The sequence below is a fragment of the Aquila chrysaetos genome, chromosome 2 (genome assembly GCF_900496995.4).
Source record: "Aquila chrysaetos chrysaetos chromosome 2, bAquChr1.4, whole genome shotgun sequence".
NCBI classification, from domain to species: domain Eukaryota; kingdom Metazoa; phylum Chordata; class Aves; order Accipitriformes; family Accipitridae; genus Aquila; species Aquila chrysaetos.
In genome coordinates, this window is record NC_044005.1 from 42252085 (window position 1) to 42276599 (window position 24515).

General features: G+C 40.6%; 1 protein-coding gene across 2 annotated transcripts; it reads left to right on the forward strand.

Moving 5' to 3' along the window:
- The first annotated feature begins 2869 nt into the window (after nt 1-2869).
- Nucleotides 2870-23890, forward strand: LOC115334029 (cytosolic phospholipase A2 epsilon-like). Of its 2 annotated transcripts, XM_029997746.2 has the most exons (19): nt 2870-2938; nt 3759-3895; nt 5164-5295; nt 8640-8680; nt 9121-9163; nt 9906-9969; nt 10555-10721; nt 10865-10957; nt 11324-11361; nt 12533-12668; nt 14683-14819; nt 16447-16669; nt 17338-17452; nt 18473-18610; nt 19108-19215; nt 19683-19874; nt 20408-20574; nt 21416-21596; nt 22732-23890. In XM_029997746.2, the coding sequence occupies exons 1-19, from the start codon at nt 2911-2913 to the stop codon at nt 22968-22970; spliced, it is 2379 nt and encodes a 792-aa protein (XP_029853606.2). In that variant the 5' UTR covers nt 2870-2910; the 3' UTR covers nt 22971-23890. The 2 variants fall into 2 exon arrangements, with proteins under 2 accessions (XP_029853606.2, XP_040975039.1); XM_041119105.1 differs by lacking the exons at nt 2870-2938; nt 3759-3895; nt 5164-5295 and having other exon boundaries at nt 8644-8680; nt 9906-9974.
- The last annotated feature ends 625 nt before the right edge of the window (nt 23891-24515 follow it).

A 24515-nucleotide genomic window follows, 5' to 3' on the forward strand; every position in this document is an offset into this window, starting at 1 on the left:
ATGGTAGGGCCCCCTGCTATTGCTGTGGCGAATCTGAGTAGAAACTGAAAACTAGGAATTGTTGACTGCTGGGTTTCATCACTGGCCCCTCTCTTGGCTCCTTGTCCCCAGGATCGGTTCATCCGAGCAAATCCACACAGGAAGATTGGAATCAGGAGGAGGAATTGTGAAAGACTGCACAGCGCTGAAGATGAGGTACTGTACAGAGGGCAGCTTCTTGGTTGCAGGGAGAGGGCTGTGGGATACGAACAATGGCCGTGCTGCCTGCAGTCTTTCCTCAGCCTTACCCTTCTGTCCCTAAGCTTAACTGTTATTATGAGAGGTGATACTTTTTAACAGTTAGTTAAGGGAATATTTGTTTCTTCTGTGAGTGTGCTCTCTAGAGTGGAAAACATTCACTATGACTTAGGGGTTGGGAAGGTGATGAACTTGTGGTTTAGATGCTGGACAAGGAACTGGGAGAGCTGGATTTTAGTCTTGATTTTAATGTGACATCACTATATGATGGTAGTCATACCTCGTAACACCCAAGGCTCAGTCTTCAAATTGTTTTTCCTTTGCTTTATGGAGGCAGATCAACAGATGAAATGGATTATTCAGTGTCTGCCACTTAAAATAATTCTGAACACTAATTTTTATGAAATTGAACTGGTAAAAGGTGTTGGAAGGTACTGAATGTGGTACATACTGGATATGTAACAAATTATTCCCTGTTCTGAATAATGGCTGGTTGAAGCGATGTTAAATGATAAGTTTCAAAAAAAATTAAAAATTGTATGATGTGTTTTTTTTCCCCCTTGAGTTTCCTGAATTTGCTCCCTAGCTGTATTCAGTGCAGAAGCGTGAGGCTAACTCTTTGCTAGATCTGGGAGAGCAGCAAACTCACTACCTGCTAGCACTATGGAATAATAATTGGTTTTGTGTCTGCATATTTTCTTAGTACTTCAGTCATCTCATGAATAAGTTTTTTCCAAACTCCTGAATATGGCTGGGACTAAACCTGAGGATGAAAAATTAATCCTTTGGGATGAAAAGTTGAACGTTTAGCAATTCAGATCATCTACTTCTGTCATTCTCTCTATTTCCAGAAACATTGCTGCCAAAAATTCTGCTAAGGTTGATGGGTTTCTTCCAAACCTGCTGGTTTTGTTCAAATGGCACTTTCTGCGAGAAAACTATTGCATTGAGAATTTTTCCAGTGAGCTGTAAAGAGCATCTAGTCTGCTGATTTACTGCTTTCTAGATAGTTAATCTGCTCCTTTCAGGACACTGGTGTATCAAAATAAGAGGTACACAAGGAGGTCCTAAGGAGACGGTTTCTCAGAAATCATGATGGCTTGAAGATTTAATTGCTCCTTTCAATTTAATTAATGGAGCTACTGCTTCTGTATGTAGTATTTTACTTTTGATGTTCTTCAAGACTGTCTTGTTTTTCCTGTAACCGAGTATAGGGTTGTGTGTAGCTATGGTGGGGAGTGGAGAGAGAAAACCAGAAATGGAGATGGTTGGGGAGCCTTCAAGCTGTTCCCCTGTAGAGCCCTATGCCATGGGATGTCTATATATTGGTATACCTCAGTGCTTCTCCTTGCTAAATCAGTCAGGTCAGCCTAGTGTTTTTCCATGTGAACATATTTTTAAAATAATTTATTATGCAAAAGCCCTGAATAAGCCAGGGCATTCTGAATCAACTATTTGTGCTCTTTGGGTTTTTTTTTTGTTTGTTTTTTTGTGTATGTGCATTTATAGGCAATTACAACTTTTATTCTTGCTTCTTTGTGTTTAATTGCATAATCTAACACACTGGCAATTTTACTCTTATCCTGTCAAATCTGTAATTTGATTTGTGTTTGCAACTTTCCATTTTCTTACATTGTTCAGTGATTTGTGCTTTCTTCAGTTCTGGTTTTCCTCTAGCTCCTGGTTTATGTACGTATATCAGTTCTGCAGTTGTGGTAATGTGGTTTCATTTTGATTAATGTAGACCCTAGCTATGGATGACAGGTTATCTTTACTCAGTGTCACACAGAGAAAAAAAAAAAACACAGCTGCCTCTGCCTTATGTCAAGTTTGCACTGAAATGCTAGAGCTGCCTTATGGGCAGCTGCACCTATGTGTGAAATGGAAGAATGCTTACCCCAAGCCTCTGATTTCAGCCTTTCTCCTGCTGGTATAACTGAAGAGCTCTGGAGTCCCATACTGGGCTGTTTGCTTCTAGAACCATTCTCTCCCTCTTTGAGTCATTTATATCCTTTTAAGGGTCAGGTATTTTGGTATGGTGGAAGATGTTATGGTGTTATGTATCCCACAGCCAGACTGGCCAGTAGCAGTGATATCTTGACTGGGGCATTATAAAATGGAGGGTATCTGTCCTGTTCTGCAGTAATGTTATGTGGCAGATGGGCAGCAGTACCTGCCGGAGGAAGGAGGGCATCCCATGGTCCCCATGCTGGCACACCAGGAAGTGCTGTGCTGTAATCCGTTGCACTCAGCCTGAAATTTGAGGAGCAAACTGTAGTTGGAAGGTAGCTGGATTTTAGAGGGGCAATTATGTAATGACTTTCAGTGCGAAAACTCTTGTGATATTTCTTACTACACCCTGAATCAAAACTTAACCTCCGAACCCTAAATCTTTAGAAAACTTAATCTTAAGCACAGCTGGTTAGTAAATATAGCTGGAATCTGACATTACATGGTGTCAAATGACAAGAAAGAATTTCTTCTCAAAAATTGTCTCAAATAATTAAAATGGAAACATATTCACTGCATTAATGAGAGAGTGACATTTGCTATGCTATCGGATAGGCTGTGTTAGTTATATCTGAGTTATTTGCTAATAATTAAGGTATTTTTCTTGTTGTTCTGCAGCCAGAAGTGCCTCAGTTGTGCTGGCTTACTGTAAAAATTATAAGCATGAGAAATCTCCGCAAAGCAGATCTGTGTAAGTATCACTGGTGGCATGTTTATAGGCTAGCAAGGAAATCACTGTCACCTGAATTTAGTGCTCTTCTACAACTGTTGCTTGAATTACAGTAATGTCTCAGGTTTTTTGGCTGAAGAAGTTGTATCTATTTTAACTTTTGTTCAGACTCAATTAAAATAGTTTAGAAAACAGTTAACAATAGAAATGAAATAGAATAGAAATTCTATGTTGGGAAAGAAGGTATCATTCCCTTCACTGGCTGCTCTGTGGTATTTCCCTTTCTTCTAACTCTTCAGTGCCCCTTTATCCACAGGTTGCCCATTTCCCTTCTGAAAGGGGACACCTTTATGAAGGATGCAGGAAAAATCAGTAGTTGTGTTGGGTGCTGCTGTGTTTCTGTTTTCATTGCTATATCACTGTGGATGACTTGTGCATTACAATTAGAAACAGGTCAAAAAATCCCCCAAACTAAATTCTTCATTTTTTTTGAAAAAGCGAAGTTTCGGGAAGTGAAGTCATACATGAATTTGCTTGGAGCTTCACAAATATTTGAAAGTAGAAGTAAAAACCCAGAAGAGCTGGCATACTTCAGCGCTGTTGAAATTGAATATTTTGGCTGTTGTTATCAAATAGAATTAGTGGTTTAAAATTGACCTTTGTTTGGAATTGACATAAATCCAGATAGAAAAGTTAAATAACTCTAAACCCAGAATGTTTTACTTTGGGTGTAATGAAATATTTAGGACTCCTCAGAGGTTAATCTTTTTTCCCCTGACTGGGCAAAAGAAATAATAAAAAAGTACTGCTGTACTAATTATGTATCTTTTTGTTAATACAGTGAGCCAAACTGATTGCTATGTCAAGCTGTGGCTGCCAACAGCCTCATGTCGGGAAGCCCGGACAAGAACTGTACGCAACTGCAGAAACCCCATCTGGAATGAAACTTTCCACTTCATGATACAAAGTGAAGTAAAGGTAGAATCTGCAGCTGTGGTAGTGAGCAGACACTTTCTAAAGGGAACATCTTCACCTGCTGCATGCAGACTCTTTAGAGAGCCTTGAGGCTCATGTAAGGGCTTGAACTCGGATATGCTGAGGAATAGGATGGTAACAGAAACATAGAGAAAGCGTCAAGAGACAGCATGAGAGATGCTGTTTCCTACCAGCAAGTAAATATGCAAGCCTTGGTATGGATTCTCTGGTGCCCTGACTGGTCTCTGTCATCTTCTAAGCACTAGAACCCTGTGAATTGGTTGGGAGGTTTTATAAACCATTCAGAGGATTAGTTACATTTTCTTACATGCAACTGTGAAGGCATTTTTGCTGTATGTTGCTGTGAGCTTGTAATACCTGCTTTATACAGTAACACAGATGCAGTTTGTAAATTATAAAAGGTACCATAATTTAATACTGGTTTTGAAAAATTAAAAATATCTTTTAATACTAACTATTCCATCATTGAACAGGCATATTTGCAAAAGCCTAATAGGCTATAAGAAAGCAAACTGTACATTTGACATACAGACTTATAACAGAACCATGCCTATCCCATGCTTTGAATAAGTGTAAACTCAGAGGATTGTGGATCATCTGGAATAAAGTTGAATGCTTCTTTCTGTCCCAGAACAGTTGTAAAAAAACTGTTAAAATGTTTGTAGAGTTAGCAGAAATAGATTAGCAGTCAGTGCAAGTGATGCACGGTCTAGATATGGGGGGTCAGCTTCCCTATGTCTTAATAGTGCTGCATCTTCTCATGCTGCCATGGGTGATCTGAGCCCTGAGGAATTGCAAGGGCAGTCACTACAATTTAAATCTTGTTAAAAGAGTTTGTTAATATGCTTTACCTTCCATTTGTAAAGGGCTAAGAGTTTGCTCTCTACTATTATTTTCTGCTGATATGCCAGAATTTCTCAAGGTAGTAATTTTGAATCCATAAAGGATCTGATGAACAGCATGTGTAATCTCTACCCTGCCCAGTGCATATTACCGTCATGCATGTCACTTATGCTGCCTTTCTTTTGAGCTCTTGTTCATTGCCAAATCTGGTGATTTACCTCTTCTGGGGTTAGTCCTTTACTTTGCAATCTGAGCTACAGGAGCTGTGAACTGAACTCCATGCTGTCGCAGGAGTCTGTCCACATTGAACAATGCAAGGGCTGCATGCTGACTCTTGCTAGACCTTTCTTTTGGCCTCAGTAGTCCCAGAATACGGCATTTATATGCATCTCTGCCTTTCTCCTCAGAACATCCTGGAGCTGACAGTCTGTGATGAGGATACTTTTACACCAGATGACCAGCTTTTGACTGTTCGCTTTGATGTTGCTAAAATCCAACATGGAGAAAAAGTTCACCTGAATTTTCTGTTGAATCCAGAGGTCAGAAATGAAAAGATGAGTGAAATTAAGAGGATAGATAAAATACTCTTGGTCAGAATTTTGTCCCAAGTTACTACCTATATTAAATGTTAGAGTTGTTCTCTCACACAAAGGCTTTGTTAAAAGGACCTTATTAAAGCACAGAGTTAAATGCTTAGGGTATAGGAGGGATAACAGTCTCCCCTCTTGTTGTGATTGCAATCAGATGCAAAATGGCTTTCCTGTTCTGAATTTTTTTTGATATTTCAAAATGTCTTTTGAAAAAAAAAAAAGAGACCACAAGAGTCAAAAATGAAGAAGCTGATGGTTAGGCATCTTCTCGCTGTTGTAGGAGACTAACAGAGCAGGGATGGGAATAAACCTGGCCCCTTTTCTGGGCATCTGCCCTGACCCTTTGGCCAGTAGCTCACTAGGGGTACCTCCTCTCAGCTTCACCAGTGGTTTTGTCCTGTGCTTTCAGGCAGTATGCTTGGTAAATGATTATATATTCTCATGAAAATATCTCAGATTTTTTTCCACCTTCTGATAAACAACAATTTTTATTTATTTATTTATTTATTTATTTTTAAATTCTCAGCAAGTCTGTTTATGATCTTTTTTTACAGGGTTACAAATATCTTTTAGGGGGGCTGAGCCAGCACAGAGTGGGTAGGGCTTGATGAATGAGAATCTCCTCAATATTTTATTCTTTTCTTCTAGGTCAGTGTGTGACCTAGGAGTTTTATTTGCTGCATATGTCTCAAAAGAATGCCCTTTTTACAAGGGCATGTAGTGATATGACAAGGAATAATGGCTTGAAATCTACCCTCTTTCAGTTCAGATTAGATGTAAGGAAGAAGTTCTTCACTGTGAGGGTGGTGAGACACTGGAACAGGTTGCCCAGAGAATTCCCCATCCCTGGAATTGTTCAAGGCCAGGTTGGATGGGGCTTTGAGCAACCTGGTCTAGTGGAAGGTGTCCCTGCCTATGGCAGGGGGGTTGGAAGTACATGATTTTAAGGTCCCTTCCGACCCAAACCATTCTATGATTCTATGAATATTGTGTTTGGTTGTATTAAAGATGGGATAAAGAGTTTCTTCTGAAATGTTTGGTTGGCGAAGTTGCTGAGAGGACAGGTGGAGAAATCACACCCATCTTTTAAGAGAGCAAAATACGTACTCAGATTACTTTCTGCAAAATATAACACCACCTCTGCTTGGAGCCTGTGTAGTAAAGAGACTTCAGAGCTTTTTCACACTTCGCTAAGGGCTTGAGTTTACAATTCCTAGGAATGGTGTGTGCTCTGTTTGTTTCTAGACTGCTGTGTCAGGCTGTCCAGAAAACACTCTTTCCTGTTTTTGTTTTTTTTTTATTACTGTTGCTTTGGAGAGTGTTTATTAACTATTTTTCTGGAAAGCTGATCCTTACTAAGGATTTCAGTATACCTGCTCCAGCTGGCTATGGCCTTCCTTAGAAAAAGCCTCATGTAACTGAGATCATTTGAGGTGTGATTCAAGCTGTGAGTTTGCTCTGAGGCATGTGCAGAGTTCGCTTAACCGTTGGCTTAGCAAGGTGGAAGTTGGGGAGATAAGACAAAGTGAGCTGTGTCTCAGGAATGTCTTGGTCAAGCTGTCCTTATTCAGATCACGACTCCTACTCAGGTGCCCATGAGGCATCACAGATTATGGTCTGTACATGGATTTTTAGAACACTTAGGGTTAGTTTTGTTTTTTTTTTAAAAAAGTGACTTATTAATGGAACATGCTGGGCAACCTTAATAATAAGCAGTACAGCCACCTCTGCCCATAATGATTTCTTTCATCTACCAAGATATCTCAAAAAGAGGGCTGAGGAGGCTGGATGGGTAATGTCAGAGCATCACAGTTGCTTCCTGCTGTGCCTCTTGCTCATGGTGTGGTCTAACAAGTCTTCCCATTGCTTTGCTCCAGGTTTTTCACCCACAAAAATGTGAATGGGACTTAATAGAAATATAATTTGTGTGAGTGTGTGTACAACAGCATAAGAAGGATGGGAATGTAAGGCAGGCACAATTAGTCAGATGTTACGAGCCAGGGTCTCCTGAACATTATTTCTGCTGTTCTTTGGATAAAGTTGGAACAGTCAGTCAGTGAGTTTGGGTAGTACAGACTGGTCACAATCTGGTGTTTGATAAAGTCTGTCTTGCATCTCTGTAAGGCAACTGCTTTCTAAAATCCATCCCTCAGCCTTCTGTTACAAACTGTTGCAATCACCCTGATTCACATGAAACACGTAGTCTTTGGGAGAAATAAACAAGCAGAACCATGTGCTGCTGAGTTAACGTGCCACAGATCCAGCCCTCAGAGAAGCCACCTGAGCTGTCTTTTTTACTGCCATGAACTAGTATATACAAAAATACTCTTTTCACCTTTACCGCAGTGATGATTTTACCTTGGCAGCTATATTATCAGACCTAGCTTGGTTTTCACACTCTCTTTGCATGGTTAAAGTATGCTGTGCAGCCAGACAGAAGGGATATTTGGCAGTAAAAGTTAGTTCTTCTGAATATGAATGAAAAATCTTACCATCGCGTGTCAGAAGGAGATTTATATCTTCCACTAATTAGTGTTTTCCTCCCTGTGGGTGATATAGAAGATCTCTCTGATATATGTTTTTGTGTGGTATTTCCGGGATTGGCTGTGTCCCACACAGGCTGATCCAGCAAATGGCTGCAGTAACATTATTCAGTCCCTCTGATGTTGTTGGTGTGTTATTCTTTTCTGTTGCTGTTTCCTGCTCTTACGTTCTTCCCCCCCTTTTATCTTGATTTGGCCCTTGTGAGCTCTTTCCCTCATACCCCTTCACAGCTTCAGTCTTTCCTCTTCTCTCTTCTTCCCTTCACCCCGGCAATTTTCATTTTCCAAGTTGGCCTCTTCTCCCACAATTTTTTTAATGTTTAGTCACCATACTCTGCAGATTCTTTTTTTTTTAACCCAGACATGCTCACCACCTAGGTCCATTTATTGTCAAGTATGTTCTCCTGCATCATTCACCTGTTATACCTCCCTTCCTTGGCATTGATTGACCCATGTCTCATCCTACTAATAAATGAATAACAGGACCTTTACCCCCTATTCCATGATACTTGCTCTCCTCTTCTCCTTGGGGGGACAGTTGGTTTGTAAACAGTAGAGTGGTGGAGAGACTTGAAATGAAAGGGTAGCCGAAGAAGGCTCCATCCATTTACATTATGATGCAGAGGGTGTGGGAATAGCAAAACCTTGAAAACCTTGTAAGGGAGGGTTATACAAAATCATCAGAGCTCTATCAAAAGAAAAAGTTTATGCATTCATTTTCCTTAAATGAAAAATAAATCTTATTTTCAGAATCAGGAAGAACTAGAAGTGGAATTTCTACTGGAAAACATGTGAGTAAAGCCTAAATGTTACAGAATTTGTCATCAGAAAACTTTGCATTTTAGAGAGAGTGGTAATGCAGCACTGGGGAAGTGGCTCCATGAATCTGTGCCTAGACATCCCATCTCAGCAGCTTCCCCCATGGTTGCTTTTCTGTCCTGAATCTGGTGAAATCCCTTCTTGAGTGACAGTCTCAATTACTATTTATAGCTAAGGGTGGGTGTTTATTTTGTAATTCAGCCTAAGGAGAGATGATGCTCATCAAGGAAGGTAAGAAAGAGGGAGTGTCCGTAGGAACTATGGGACTGCGACCTGGCAGCGAGCATGAGACAGAGGTGAAAGAAGTGCTGATGGCACTTGGCAGCTAGAAAAACTGAGCTCAGAGAACTGTTTTCATTTAAAAGATTAGTGCTCATATACCCACTCTTAAATAAACCTCTTTCCTTTTCAGTCCAGGTGTATCTGAGAACATCATTACTAATGGCGTACTAGTGGTAATTGTTTCATTTTTTTATGCTTATGTTCTTATGTAGGGCAGAACTGAAGGATGTAGTTGGAAAAACTATGCCTTTAGGCGTAGCCTTTACTCTTTTTCAGACGAGACACAGGTGTGGTTGTAAAGTTTTGAACTTGGCCATGCTTGTAGTGTGTTCTGTGTTGGGAGAGGCTTGGACCAGCACTCTGCCACAGTGCCAGTGAGCTGCTCACTGATGAAATGGCAGTAAATAAGGAAACTTGGGAAGGGACTGAATCCAGTGTCACTGCAGAGTTTATTACTGAATGTCTACTTTGGAGCCGAAGGTTCTTTTCACACCATGTCCGAAGTACTGTGCTGCTACTTCCTCCTATGCAGCACTCTCTTGGGAAGTTTCAGCTTCATCCCAGAGGTATTGAAGTAGAGGCCCATTTGTCCAGTTGTTTTGCAGAGTTATATCCTTCAGCTCACTTTTCTGTAGACAAAAGTTAAAGCATGGCCTAGATGGGGAGAAAAATTTCTTGTGTTAACTGTTGGGGATTGAATGGTATTTAAATGTAATGGGACAGATCCCCAGCTATCTTAGCTCCCTTGACCACAGTATTGCTTGCATAATTTATACAAGAGAATCAGCCTCTGTAATTTCTTCACGTTCACAGGACATCATGGCCAAGCCTGGTGTTTCTACAGGACCCCTAGATCTTCAGGGAGGATCCTGAACTGTTTCTGTGACCAGTGATTTTATTGCTTATCTCTTCCAGTCTCGTGAAGTTTCCTGTTTGGAAGTACATGTGAATGAAACAAAAATGAAGAGATCTTACACAAGTGAGGTTACTGATATAAATAGTTTGTCACTGCTTTTTGTGCTATGGGGAGAAGCAGCTGAATTTAGATAAATATTTGGTCCGCTTTAGTCTCTATTTATATCAGGGCAGCTTGGGGATTGATTGAGGTGTTTCCTGAATTACCTACTTGCTAATAGTGAGAATCCTCTGGAGGTGGTGTGACTGTGTAGCTTAAGGGAAACTGTGGAGGTGGCTGGGAGACTCAGAAACATCACTGCAGTGTGGCGGAACTGGAATACCTGTGATGAGAACAGAAAGTAAAAGAGGGGAGACACAACTATCGGGAGTGGAAAGACTACGGTGGAAACTCAGGGGGTGTGAACGCTGCTTGTGGCATCCACTGGTCTAACATGCTCTCCATTGCTTGGCAGGGGAGAGGTTGCAATGCTGCACCAGCCTTTTGCTGCTTATTCAGTGGCCCTTGATTATGGGGGAGGAAAAACATTGTGGCCCAAATTAATGTTGACTGCACTAAGGCTGAAACTTTACTTGAGGCTTTTTTATTTGTTATTTTTCAGGGCTAGATGCAGTTAACATTTCACTGTGGTTTGTTTCTTGTTCTTAGGGAGAGATTTCACGTTCACAATGAAAGGATCCTATGAAGAAACCCAGGATGTTTCCAAAGGTCCTGGCTGCAGACAGGGAAGCAGTGAAACCACCATGTTCCATTACATCAAGCACAGTCAACCCAGACTGCACATGATGCTGCCAAAGGAGTGTTTTTTCTGTGGTGTATGTTTTGCTTGTGGACGGTGATAATAGCTAAAGTAACTTTTGGGAGAAGCATGATGAGTTAGCCCTACTCTGATAGGTTTGTACTTATGGGTTGTAAATAATTTTCTCCTTATAACAATTTTTTTCCCACTTTAATTCAGCATGGCTCGTCTAGGAGGGAAATGGATGTAAGTAGTCCCCTGGCTGTGCCTCTCCATTCTCTGGACTTGGGAAAGAAAGTGACAGTGATGAGAGTGAGTAACCTTTGACAGCGTTTGGAATTATTTCAGCAAGTGTAAGCTGTATCTATGTGACACCTGGTCCGTTATTAATTTGGTTATTAAATGTATACTAGCTGAGTTATATGTATGTTCAGCTCTGCATACACTTGAAAGTATAACTATTATTCAGGGAAAAAGTAGCATATTCAGAATTGCTGATTGCTTTAAAAGTATTTTAAAAGCAGGATCTTAGTGATGATTCTGTGCAGAAGGCCTGAGAAGAGACCAAAGATTTATCATTAGACTATGTATCTGAATAATTGTTAATACTGTAAAACTGCCTTTTGCAAACTTTCAATTCTATTTAAAATTCATGGTGTTTTCATTCTTGATTCTCAGGGTGAATCTTATGAGGTGTCTGTGAAGGAAGCAGATGGGTAAATCTTTTATTTCTTTTGAATGATTACTTTGGCCATCTTCTGTCCTTTCATAGTATCATCTTTAGATGAAAGAAAGCTACAGCTTAAACTAGCTCATTTTGAAACAAGGAATAAAGATTGTAATTGGTTAAAGAAGACTAAAATATGGGGAAAGGTTAATAATATGATGCATGCTTTTAAATTGCTTGGTAAGAGTTCAGCATAGAATAGGTGGTAGGTAGTCATGGGGTATAACCAGTCACAATGTTTTTCCTAATGTGGATGCTTCTTAATTTTGATATTAAGAATCCCTCTGTCTTGTAACCTTTATCTGTAACACACACACGCTTATGTGTAACATTTCTAACATGTTTCTAACACCATTATGCATTTACCAGTCCTCTGAAGGTCCTTTTTCAATGAAACAAGTGGAAAGTAAGTAATTTATTGACTGGCTTGCAGTGATTTTTCCAAAGGGCAACATTACCCCCTACTGATTAGTTAGTTACATTGCAAGCACTAACTGCAGACAAAGATAAATCAGAGGTTTTTACTGAATATTAATTACGAGTCACAGAAGGGATGAAATAAACTTTTGGCTGAAAACCCCCTGAAACAGTAGCCCTGTGAAAATAGAAGTTCCAGAATTAATGATGCACATGATGTTCATGATCATGTACAGATATGAAGGGATACACTTGAGACATTTTCTGACTCAAGTATTTACAGCACAAGCTCTTAGTAGAGATAAGCCTAACATGGTATTAGGGTAAGTTTGCCTAAAGCATGTTAAGTTTAAGTTACTGCTTAGGCCCCTCTGCTCTTCAGGAAACACATACATAGCAAGAGAATGTGAAGAGGTGTCCAAATTTCAGAGCTTTATGTGAAACACCTTGAATTCAGTTATGTTCCTTGTTTTTCATCAGCAGAGAATTTGATTCATTTAGCATCCTCATGATTGTGTGAAATAGTTCAGGACATGATTCTAGTCTAAAATCTCCACAGCAAGGCAAAACTACAGGGCCTGTGATATCTATATACCTGCTTTCACTTGCATAAGGGAACCTTCATGTGCATGGAAGTAGCCTTTCTTTAAACTGGTTTATTGTTGTTGCTGGTTTTGCTTGATGTCTCAGGCTGTAGCTCTAGAAATGGCTTACAGGTAACATGTTCTGTTCTTATGCTCTAGTTGCAAGAATTTAGATTTGCATTTGGGGTTTGATCTATGTGCAGAGGAGCACGATTTCATCTGTAAAAGGAAGAAGGTGGTTGCTGCTGCTCTGAAAAATGTTCTTCATCTAGATGAAGACCTGCAGGTGGATGAGGTATGTGGGGACAGCATCTTGGGAACTTGAAATATTCTGTCCCACTTTGAATGAAGTGGATGTGATGTACTTGCATGACTACCCATAGAGCTCCTCCACATCTTCTAGACCAAAATGTATAGGCCATCATATGCACTTAAGACCATATCCAAGATTTTTTGGCACAGAGGAAAGAGGAAGTGTCAAGAGGTCAGTTATAGCTCCTTTATTCTCTGCTAACCTCCATCCTCACTCAGGGGCACCCAAAGAAGGTATTTATTGAGATGAACATGTGTATAACTGTCATGGTTTAACCCCAGCCAGCAACTAAGCACCACGCAGCCGCTCACTCACTCCCCCCCCGCCCAGTGGGATGGGGGAGAAAATCAGGAAAAGAAGTAAAACTCGTGGGTTGAGATAAGAAGAGTTTAATAGAACAGAAAAGAAGAAACTAATAATGATAATGATAACACTAATAAAATGACAACAGCAATAATAAAAGGATTGGAATGTACAAATGATGCGCAGTGCAATTGCTCACCACCCATTGATCGTCACCCAGCTAGTCCCTGAGCGGTGATCCCCTGCCCCCACGCCCCCCAGTTTATACACTAGATGTGACATCACATGGTATGGAATACCCTGTTGGCCAGTTTGGGTCAGGTGCCCTGGCTGTGTCCTGTGCCAACTTCTTGTGCCCCTCCAGCTTTCTCGCTGGCTGGGCATGAGAAGCTGAAAAATCCTTGACTTTAGTCTAAACACTACTTAGCAACAACTGAAAACATCAGCGTTATCAACATTCTTCTCATACTGAACCCAAAACATAGCACCGTACCAGCTACTAGGAAGACAATTAACTCTCCCAGCTGAAACCAGGACAATAACCAAACTTGGTGAAGTTTGGTTGCTTGGACTGAGACCGTTACTCCTCAGTTTGGCACCCCTCCCCTTCTCTGCTGCTACACAGGGCTCACAGAGGAAGGCTGCGGCTCTCCCTTAGCACACTGGTACAGCAGCATCTGTCTTGTATGTTTTTTGCTGTGTTACCTCTTGCTTTCTCCTCTACTGGGGATCCCTGGACTCAGACGTAGCTGCTCTGTTACTGGAGGACAGTAATCTGTTATGGGGCTGTGGTGCTTGGAGCAAGAGTCAGGGAGGCACTCTTCTGTGACTGGGAGAATGTGCCTGTGTGGGATTTCCTCCACTGCTCTCTTCAGCTCCCAGGACAGCATTTGTTGACTAAGTCAAAGTGCTCATGAACTTAAATAACAAGTAGAATAGGACTTGTTATTAAATGAGAATAAAGGGTTATTGAGTCACATTAAAATACAAAAAACAAAACCCCCAAGTAGATGATAAAATACAATGAAGGCAAGATTAAAGGTAATGGCAAGATACGTTCCTAAAACTGAATAAATATGTTGTCTCAGTTTTGGTAAGTGCTACCTATGGGGCAAAGGGAGGATGGCTAACAGAATTGCTGCATCCTTGAGGAAAGTAAGACCAAATTACATATAGCATTTATGTCAGGGGAGGGGGAGGTAATCTGGGTAACAAAGAGGATGTTAAAATAAATCTATAAAGCTTGGCACCATCTGCCTGGAGAATAGCAAATGTTGTATATAAACTTAGAGGAAGAAAAAATTATGCAGGCAGCTTTTGCTCTGCTCCTCTGCCCTCAGTTATACTCAGGATTTTAAAATGTGTTTTGAGGGAAAGATGTGAGGAAAAAGGAAAAATGGAAAACATACAGAAAAGACTTTACAAATCTGAAAATAGATTATGCCATACAAGAGCCATACTTACAGCTTCTGATTTATCAGAGCATCACTGATCAGGAAGATGCTTTCAGCATACGCTAAGTCCAGCCAAAGTTTACACAACTCAGAAACACACATAAGCACTGCCATGAAGAGGGTGAATTGAATCCAAACCTACCTGAATCAGGGTGTTGCTATTACTTTTTCTGTATGCCCATCACTTCCCTATTTCATCTGATGATGAATGAATCTGTGCCTCTTTGTGTGTTGAGCAGGTGCCGGTGGTGGCAGTCGTGACCACCGCAGGAGGTGTGCGGTCCATGACGGCTATGTGTGGCAGCCTTCTGGCTCTCCAGGAGTTAGGTGTTTTGGACTGTGTCTCATACATCAGTGGTTTATCTGCCACAACATGGTAAGGAGGGCTGGGCTTGTGCTTGCTGTTTGTGTTAGCAGAGTGATAACCTGGTGAAGCATAGTGCCTTGCTGGCGAATTTTACTCAGTGTGATGCTGGGGCTTGGATTCCTTCTGGTGCTCACCCATTTCATGGGACTGCTCAGTGCTGTAGCCCTTATTTCTTCTAGCTACAAGAAACAAATTGAATGAGAACTACTGTATTTCTATAATTGCACTGAAGTATTTACAGAAACTAAAAGAAAAGAGCACAACCGAGGATGGTTTACCTGTATCTCCTTGCAGTTCAGTGTAGGTGACAAACCCACCTGCAGCTGTTCTGTGGCTCAGATACACGCCTTTCTGCCATGCCATACAGTATGAGTTCTCCTGGGGGCTGCACTTTTTTCTGTCATAAACTCGGTGCCTGATACAGAGAATGGGTGGGAAAAGTGGTTATTTTTTGATGAAAATTCTGTATGACTCAGCTCCATTTCTCCTTTCCCAGTTACCTGACAGAAAAGATTCCTGTGTTAAGATGGGGGGTAGAGGTGTCTTGGTGTTTCAGTCTGAATGAAAAGTGGTTATTTATGGCTATGAACAAGGGACTGAATAGGGTCTGGTAGGCCAAAAAGCTGGCATTTTCTTGGGAATGTAAGAAATGAGGATAGCTTCCTGGGGGAGAAGTAAACTTTTTGATTGCCAGTGCAGACAAATGATATGTTAATCATGAGTCAGAGAAGATGCTGCAGAGGTGCAAGAGAAGAAATGTAGCTGGAGACCTGGGGTCTTGAATCTCTGAAAGGATGCAGACCTGATACCCAAGCATGCTTGAGAGCAATGAGAAAAAGAAAAGTAGGAAAATATTGTTTTCCCTTCCTTTGTGTATCTCTTGGGTTATCTAGTTGCATGTAACACTTCGGAAATCCTCTGGTAATATTTGTCTGGCTCCACTTTTAAATGGATCTGAAAAGGAGAATTTAAAAGAAAAGCCCTGTGGAACAGGGAGTGTCATGCACACAATGTTGACTGCCTTCCATGACTAGCAGCGGTCTAGGGCTTTAAAGTGTTTTGCCTCTGGAGGTCTGCTCTAAAAAGATCCATGAGACAGAACTAGAACAAGTGGGGTGGAGGATGAGAAGGGATGACTGGAATCTGCTTGAACTCTGGGAACTGAGATCTCAAGCAGACTGGCCCTGTGTGTGCCAAGAGTCTGAGGTGACCTGCCTGCTGCATGCCCAAGGAGGGGAGCTCTTGCCCTTGTCCAGGGCAATGTTTGCTGCTAAACTCCTGCTTAACATTTCACACCGTGCCTGAAACAGCTGAGGGAACTGGCTTCAGACAGAAGCTGCGGCTTGAACCTGGACAATCAAAGGCTAATTCTAGTAAAACTGTGTTAAGTTATGGGTGTTGCTTTATTACTCTTTTGATTCTGAGAAGAAACAAGCTAGGATGATTTTGAATGTATTGCTACAGCAAAAATATCGTTTTATAGTCTAAATTCTGCCTGGGCTTTGAACTGCTCTTCCAAGGTAAAAGTTGGAGGGTAAGAGCCTTGTGTATCCTGAAACAAAACGCTTATGTGAGGTATAAGCCCATGAATTGTCATGTACCCAGTGATGAACCACAGTATGTTTCTTTTTACCAGGACCATGGCAAAGTTATATGAAGATGCAAATTGGTCACAGAATGATCTCAGAGGGCCAATTGATGATATCAGGAAACATGTGATCAAGAGCAAGCTGCACTGTTTCTCATTGGATCATATGAAATACTATGAAAAGGAGCTTTGTGAAAGAAAGCAAGAGGGGCACAAGCTGTCCTTTACAGATTTATGGGGACTCTTCATTGACTGTATGCTACATCATCAGGTATTGTATATCTATCCCTTATTCTAGAGGATTTCTAACTTTTCATGTCTAAAGTTCTGGATTCAGTTATAGGAAAGACCCTCAAAAATTCTGACGGGGTCTTTCTTTGGCTTTTTAGAAGAAAAATAACACAGTAAGCCTAAAATGCAAGCATTTAGGGGAAGTGTCTGGGCATGTAAAAAGTCAAGGTGTTAATGAAACTGATTTTCCATCTTCAATTTCAGATCAAATGAGATTCTAGTAACATGCAGAGGAGAGGTGTCTCTGACAGAGCTAAGTTCAGGCATAGGAATATATAGCCAGTAAACAAAGCTGTATTGAATGAAGTGGGCCCTGGTTAGCTTTTATCTGCAGCACCTCCAAGGTCGCTAAATATCTTTATCTTTCCTTAAAGCAAGTCATATCCTAGTGACTGCACAGACAAATTTCTCACATTTTTGCTCTATCCGCCATTCCAAAATCCCTGGAAGCATCAGTCATAATGCTTTGTCGAAGTTTGATGACAGATAGTGCATGAACACATTTGTGTGGTCAAACAAATGAAGTACACAGAACAAAAATCTGCTAAGGTTTAGGAGCCGTTTCATTGATAAGTCCATGCTTAGATACTGTTTTAAGTCCATGCATCACGTCCCTCTTTTACAATGACTTCTGTTCTTTATAAACAGGAGAGTACTCACAAACTCTCTGATCAGCAACTGGCAGTAAATCAGGGGCAGAATCCGCTGCCCATATACCTGTCCCTCAATGTCAAGGATGACTTTAGCACTCTGGATTTTAAAGGTAATGATTATTATACACACTTTTATAAATCTAAGGAGTTTCCTTTTAATGCTGGGTGAATGCCAAAAGGTTTTACTCTATGTCCAAGCTAATAAATCTTTTAAATAATTTCTTTTTCCCCTGTCTTTACACCTGGGTTCTGACTTGGATGAAAAACATGCATCCTAATACTATGGTAGGGAGATACCTGTGCAAAGACACTGCCCTGTGAGGGGCAGAGATGCCTTTTGCTGGCAGCCTTGAGAGCCATCACCACTGCTCTTTCTCACTCTCATCCCTGCCTACTCCTCACAGCCTCTTTCAGCTGCTGGGGTTCCTGCCCAGGCACCAGTAGTCCAAGAGAGTTGTGAAGAGCTGGGGGAGGAGGGCAAGGATGGGAGGAGAAGGGAAGGTGTGGAGGAGGCTGAGAGGGGAAGGAAGCTCCCAGCAGCCAGAGAGGGATCTGAGGAGGGGCAGTGCTCTGTGCCCTGATCAGTGATGCTGATCACTAACTATTTCCACGGTGTTTTCTGGCCCTAACGAAGCAGGAGGTCCTGCAACTGAACACGATCATCTGCACAGTCTGCCGTCCCAGTGTGTTCAGCCAAGGTTTGGGTGGGTTTTGGTCAGAGTTTTTTTACCTTCACAAGGCAGTGATTATCAGAGTCTGAGAATGAATGGTAGCTGGTGTCATTGCTGACTCAGAAGAACTAAAATCACCACATCTTATGTAGGGCCTTAGCAGTCAGTGGACTTTTAGCCCCAATTTTTTCTTCGTAGTACAGAAATGGACCTGAACCCCAAGCTGGATGGATTTTCACAGTGTTAGTGGAGGAAGTAAATTTAGCTTTTGCATTCACCAATCTAACATGCAATGCATTGAAGGGCACCTGTTTGTTTCAAAACATGGTGATTTGAACTGCCTGTCACCAACATGCTGAAGCTACAGGCCTTGTTCTTCCAGCATTGGATTCTCTAAGCTATTACTTTTACATGTGTTCAGGTGGCTGCAATAAGTCCTTCTTGATGCCTTATTTGCAGAGTGGGTGGAGTTCACACCTTATGAGGTGGGTTTCCTGAAATATGGGGCCTTTGTTCGTTCAGAGGATTTTGGTAGTGAGTTCTTCATGGGTCACCTGATGAAGAAGATCCCAGAGTCCCGCATCTGCTTCTTGGAAGGTGATTTACTATCTCAGAAAAACATCACCTTTATAACCACATAGTTGATTACACAGACCTGGCATCTAATAACTACTGGTCTGCAAGGAGCAATACCAGTACACCAGATAATGTATCTGATGCAGCCGTTTTAAATCTCAAATGAACCAGCCAAAAGTAACAAAAGAGGAAGCAAATTCTTGAGACAAATGCAGTTAATTTGCTGAACTTCTTAGGTTAGATCAAAACAGAGCACACACATTAGAACTGATCTTTTGAAGTATTAAAATCACAGTCTGACTTGTATAAACAGCCAAGTTTCTAAAATGGCCTAGTCATAAGCCAGACATGGAATGGCATGGCATTTGATATTCATACTAAAATTTGTAATATTTCATAACTAGAACAGTGCTAATTTAAACAACCACAGAGACCAAGTCCAGAGGTTGTCACAGCTGTGCTCTAAAAATTCAAAATAGTATTAAGTGTGGCTTTTTTTCTTTTTTTAAACTTTCAAGGCACATGGAGTAATATATTTTCCCAGAGTTTTATGGATGCTGTCTACCTCTCGGGTCATTCAGCGGACTTCTGGCACAGATGGACCCGAGGCACTGAGCATGACATTGGTTAGTTATTTGGGTTACTTTTCACTTGTATCTGCATTGTCTTCACACCTCTCTGAAATGTGAAACCTGACATTTGGTAAAGGGTTTGGTTTTGTGTCCTGTTTCTGGGTTAGGGGACACCAGGCCTTTGGGAATGAAGGAAAAACAGGAGAGAAACAGTTGTGCTGGAAAACAGGAAAAAATGTTGTGCTGCTCACTGTGCAACATCCCTGGGGAGTTTTGTTAGTCACAAGAGGGTTACCATGGGTCCTTTGGGGAGGGAGAGGCCAGACGGGGAACAACATGATGATGCTGTGGCTCTGAAACCCACCTCTGCCTAGAACAGTCTGTATGTTGGTGCGTGCACTCCATCACAAATGGGGCCGTGGTGGTTTGGCTGCCCAGCCCCTATTTCTTTGTTATTATTAGTATCAGAGAAACACTCTAAACAAAGGCAGACATATACCCTCTTCTCATTCTTCCTACAGAGGAACACCCTGCTCTGCCCAAGAAGCCTCATGAACAGGCAACTTGCTTATCCATTCCCAAAGGTTGTCTTTCAAATACTCTTCGAGAAATGATGACTGGACGGCCAGTGGTTTCAACTTACCATAATTTCCTCAAGGGCTTGCAGCTACATAACAAGTATTTAGAGAATGAGAGCTTTTGCATGTGGAAAGGTAATAGTAAATTATTTTAGATGCATCTTTGAAGGTGATTTGAGTGCTGATACTTGCCAAGGACAAGTATTTGATAAGTTTTAGCACAAAGGCAAATTTTGATTAAAATTACTTGATTAATATGTCCGTGGAATCGGTTTTGTTGAGCCCCAGATGATTTACTGCTGGTCTTGTTTCTGTCTTGGAGAAGCCACAGCAAGCTTGCTTGAATTCTGTTCTTCCTAGGAAAAGCTACAGAAAAATGACTTACAGCTTCAACTGAAGCTAAATAGCCACACATTTACACCAGTTGAAAAAGCAGCTTAGTGTATCACTTTGGATGAGGCTGAGTCTCAGAACTGCTGCCTCTTACTGATCTCAGAGTTGAGCTATAGATGCTAAAACTGTGTCAAAGACAAATATTTAAATGTGGGCTTTGTGTCAAAGGCTAATGTAAGTGTGGGCTGTCCTTTCTTTCCTTGTTATGCTGATTTGGAAAAAAAAGGACGTGCTGCTGCAGTAATTAATCGATAATATAAGTTTTTGACTTTCAGACACAGTGCTGGATTCTTCTCCCAATCAGCTGAATGAAATGGGTGACTACCTCAAGCTAGTAGATACAGCTTTCTTCATCAACACCAGCTGCCCGCCCATTCTGAGGCCAGAGAGGAAAGTGGATGTCATTTTGCATTTAAATTACAGCGGAGGATCACAGACTCTGGTGATGTTTTGAAGTAGTGATTCTTTATCTGTATGACTCCAGCAGCTGAATTACCACATTTCTCTTTTTTTCAGAAAATGGTCTGGTTTTTATTAAGTTAAATGATCGCATCAGTGATACTATTCAACACTGTGACTGTAATGTCACTGTCTTTATTCGGGGTATTTTCAGTAGCTTTCTGGAACACACACGTGGACACAGACATATAGAAGATAACCTGTTCTGTGTATCTGTGCAGATTTGTCACTGTGGTACCAAGTTCCTCAATAGTTAGTTAAATAACTTCTACAACGTAATTAGTTAATACAAAATTTTGCTATTTTTGAAAGAAAATTTGGTGTTTTTCTTTTTTGTTTGACTCTTGGTGTTTGCATAAGTTTCAGTCAAGTTTTTGTTTTTCTGTGTTTGAAGAAACATTGAGGGGTGTATATGATTGAAATTAATGTAATTTATTTCTAGGAGGACATGAGGGCATTGATTGTTAGGTGCACTGAATGCAAACACTCAAGAACCTGTGACGTGAGATACCATATGTAATCAAAATTTTCTGATCCAAATCCTCTACTATGCCAACTAAATCACAAAAATGATCTGTATTTCATATACATTTCAGAAAACAGTAATCTTGCTTTAAAAATGTACAGTGTTAGCAAATCAACCAAATTTCTATTACTGAGGGTATATTAAAATCAAGAGGGTATGCTTGTTCCAGTGCACAGTTAGCCTTATTTGTAAACATATAAATCAATCACAGATTGCCTGGCACAGTAAATTATCAATGATATGGCTTGGTAGCCTTATTTCAACCTCTGTGTTGCAACTCTCCTCTTTGTTGAACCAGCCACTGGACCTATTCTCAGAGTACTGTTTGGAGCATGGGATCCCATTCCCAAGCACGGACCTGAGCCAGGAAGACCGGGAACACCTGAAGGAATGCTATGTGTTTGAGGACAGCTTAGAGGCACCAATCTTGGCCTATTTCCCACTGGTGTGCGATACCTTCCAAAAATACAAGACACCGAGTAAGTTAACAGCATTAATCAATCATTTTTTTTGAGGTTGTCACATCCAGTTATTCATTGAATTTGTTCCTCTTCTAAAACAAGAGACTGGCAAGCTGGTCAGTTGGCTAAGTTATCATGTTCCCAGTCCTGTTGTGATGGATATAGTGTTGGCCAACTAATCAGGGATTGAACTGAAGAGTTTCAAAATTAAAAGCGTGAATAGCTGTAGTTTGAGGCAAAACCCCTTATCTGACATCTGGGACAGTTTGTGTTCCTTTGATAATAAAGGACTGGAGGCAGCTACTAAGTTATATCCACTGGTAGCTAACACTGTCACTTGCAGTTGTGTAATGAGATACTATGTTTATTTTGTTAACGAAGGTAGAATCCTCTTGTTAATTTGTTTACATGAAAAAACAATGAGACTAGAAAGTGCTGAAAACATACAATGAAGCAAAGGATTTGCCAGGGTAACAAGCTGCTTTGATATCTGTCATTTTTTAAAAAGTTGCCAGATTATTTTCTTTAGTTCAGCAATAGAATAAATAGTGATTTGTTTGTTTCACCAAAAAAACTACATGGCAAATTCATTTTCAGTTTACAAATACTTTTGCCTGCATCAGCTCCAGTTTTCTTGCTTTCCTCAAAAACTGACCAAAAATCTGTGTACCAGCTTACTGGAAAAGATCTCATGTAGTTCATAATCTTATTTGTCCTGCTGCATGTGCTTAAAATCTCAGCCACCTGAGAGGGAGAATTCCCAGCGCAGAAGCTTCCTGGTGTCGTTTTCTACCAGTTGGTAGATAAGGAGCTGTCAGCTCAGCACCCAATGGAAAAGTTAAAAATACAAAACTCCAAATCTGCAGAAGTGAAATATTCTGATGGAAAACTTTAATTTAGAGAGGAAAGCATTTTGCATGGAAAAGTTGTTCTGCCAGTCAATTCTGGATCAGCTGTGACTGTACTCAAGCAGGGAAGTAGTGCATTTTATTAGCACAGCATATGTAGTATCTATACAGTAATTAAATCTTGAACCATTTTCCTGAGAGAATTCAGTTTCTTGTGGCTGTTACTGTGCATTTTGCATTGCCTGGTAGGAGTCTTCCACCTCAGTAACACTGCTGTGTTGAACTTCGCTATGTTCTTACTTCAGATGTGGAACGCAGTCCCACAGAGATGGAGCAGGGAAGAGTAGATGTGTCCAACTGTACTGCTCCCTATGGCACTGGTCTGCTTACATATACTGAAGAGAATTTCAACAAGTTGCTGAACCTGTGCAGATACAACATCCTGAATAATAAACGTTTAATTCTTCAGGCTTTGCGAACTGCAGTGGAACGAAAGAAGCGATTTAAAAACTGTTCTTCACCTCAGTCATCTAAACTCTCTTAAAATATATTTTGATGAATCTTATCAGAAGGAGATAAACAAATGTTTTGGTAATGGACTAACAAATATTCAGGGAACATGAATCCATACAGAATGAACATCCACGTTAGCTTGTTAAAGAACATTATGTATTTTATTCAGTACTGTCTGTGAGGACTGATGCTGGTTCTGGCATTTAAGTCACTGTCAAATTACTTTTAAAAATTCTCTTCACTGTTTTAGGGAATGGAAAGGCAGTTGTAGAGCTATAGGGTCCTATTTGGATATACAGTCATATAAGAATGAGATTTCAACCTCATAGAAGTCTGTGCCAGATTTGGATGCAAATCTTGGTGGTATGTGGTGTTTGAACCAGAGACCAAAGCAAAGACCAAGCAAAGCCTTGCCTTGTTCACCGAGTCTACATTTTTGATTGCCTACACCAGAGTGATCAACATATAACACCCTGATTTTTCTGCCAACTGTCCAATAAAAATCATCTGACAGCATCTTTTTTTGCTGAACTTCTCTCTGAACTATTGCCTACCAAGTAGATTTTGAAGCTGAGGATAACAGCTAAGGTTTCAAATCCTACACTTAATGGGTTTGGAAGAACAGTTTTAACAGCCTAGCCTTTGGCCATAACCATGTCTTCATTTATTAATCTGCTGCAAGCTCACAGATGTTTGTGGTGGCAACAAAATTTATGATACCAACTCCTTTGACTTCTGCAACGTTATGATGGTCAGTGTGTAGCTGCTGCTACAGTTTTATTCCCACTGCCATGCAAAACACAGACAGGAGTGTTCACGAGATTTTCATACTCGTTTTAGATAAATGCTTGTTTAAGAAAATATATTTAACTGGTCATTCTTAGATCTTATTTTCTCCTGTATATATTAATATACATACAGTGTAATAGCTACCTTTCACATACTAAATACCCATGCATAATCTTATTAAAAATAAAAGTCTCATAGATGCAATCATTGAAGTATGTTTTTTTTTTATTAAGTTCTGTGGACTCAGCTCAGCTAGTGAGTTGATCTGGGAAAAAGTGCTTCTGATACAGAGACATCAAATATTGAGGGAACAAAGGCATCCTTTGAGGAAGGAGGAAAGAAAAGCTGCCACTTCAACAGTGGAAGATGAAGAATGGAAGGAAACTCTGCTTTTAAGAGCGCAGATGACTGGGATGATAATGAGAGGCTTACAAGTCCAAATACTGACATTTGCAAACACCAAGGTGTTTATTCAGTAACACAGAGTGCAGCACTTGGCTAGCACTGTATATGTGTCTATATTTTCATCAGTCTTTTCTGTTCCGCTTTGCAGTCATCTCATTCATTACACTGATGTGAGTATAAAAAAATAAAGAAAGTGCATCCATCTGTATGCTGGCAGTATGCCCACATTACCCTGGGAGTGTGGCACCCTGCGTCTTCCTCTCATGTGCCATGGTCAGAAGGTAGTGCGCTCTGTCATCCAGTCTTACAGAACTCTGTTCATTAAGCAGGAGATAACATCATACTTTGTTACCTCTGAGACAGTCCTTTTTCTGTGCATTAG

What these genes read in the sequence shown, in the direction of transcription:
- LOC115334029 (XM_029997746.2), top strand. Translation starts at nt 2,911, where the DNA reads ATGAGAAATCTCCGCAAAGCAGATCTGT. An exon ending in ATTTTCTGTTGAATCCAGAG is followed by an intron (nt 5,296 to 8,639) that starts GTCAGAAATGAA and finishes TCTTATTTTCAG; the next exon opens with AATCAGGAAGAACTAGAAGT. An exon ending in GAATTTCTACTGGAAAACAT is followed by an intron (nt 8,681 to 9,120) that starts GTGAGTAAAGCC and finishes TTTCCTTTTCAG; the next exon opens with TCCAGGTGTATCTGAGAACA.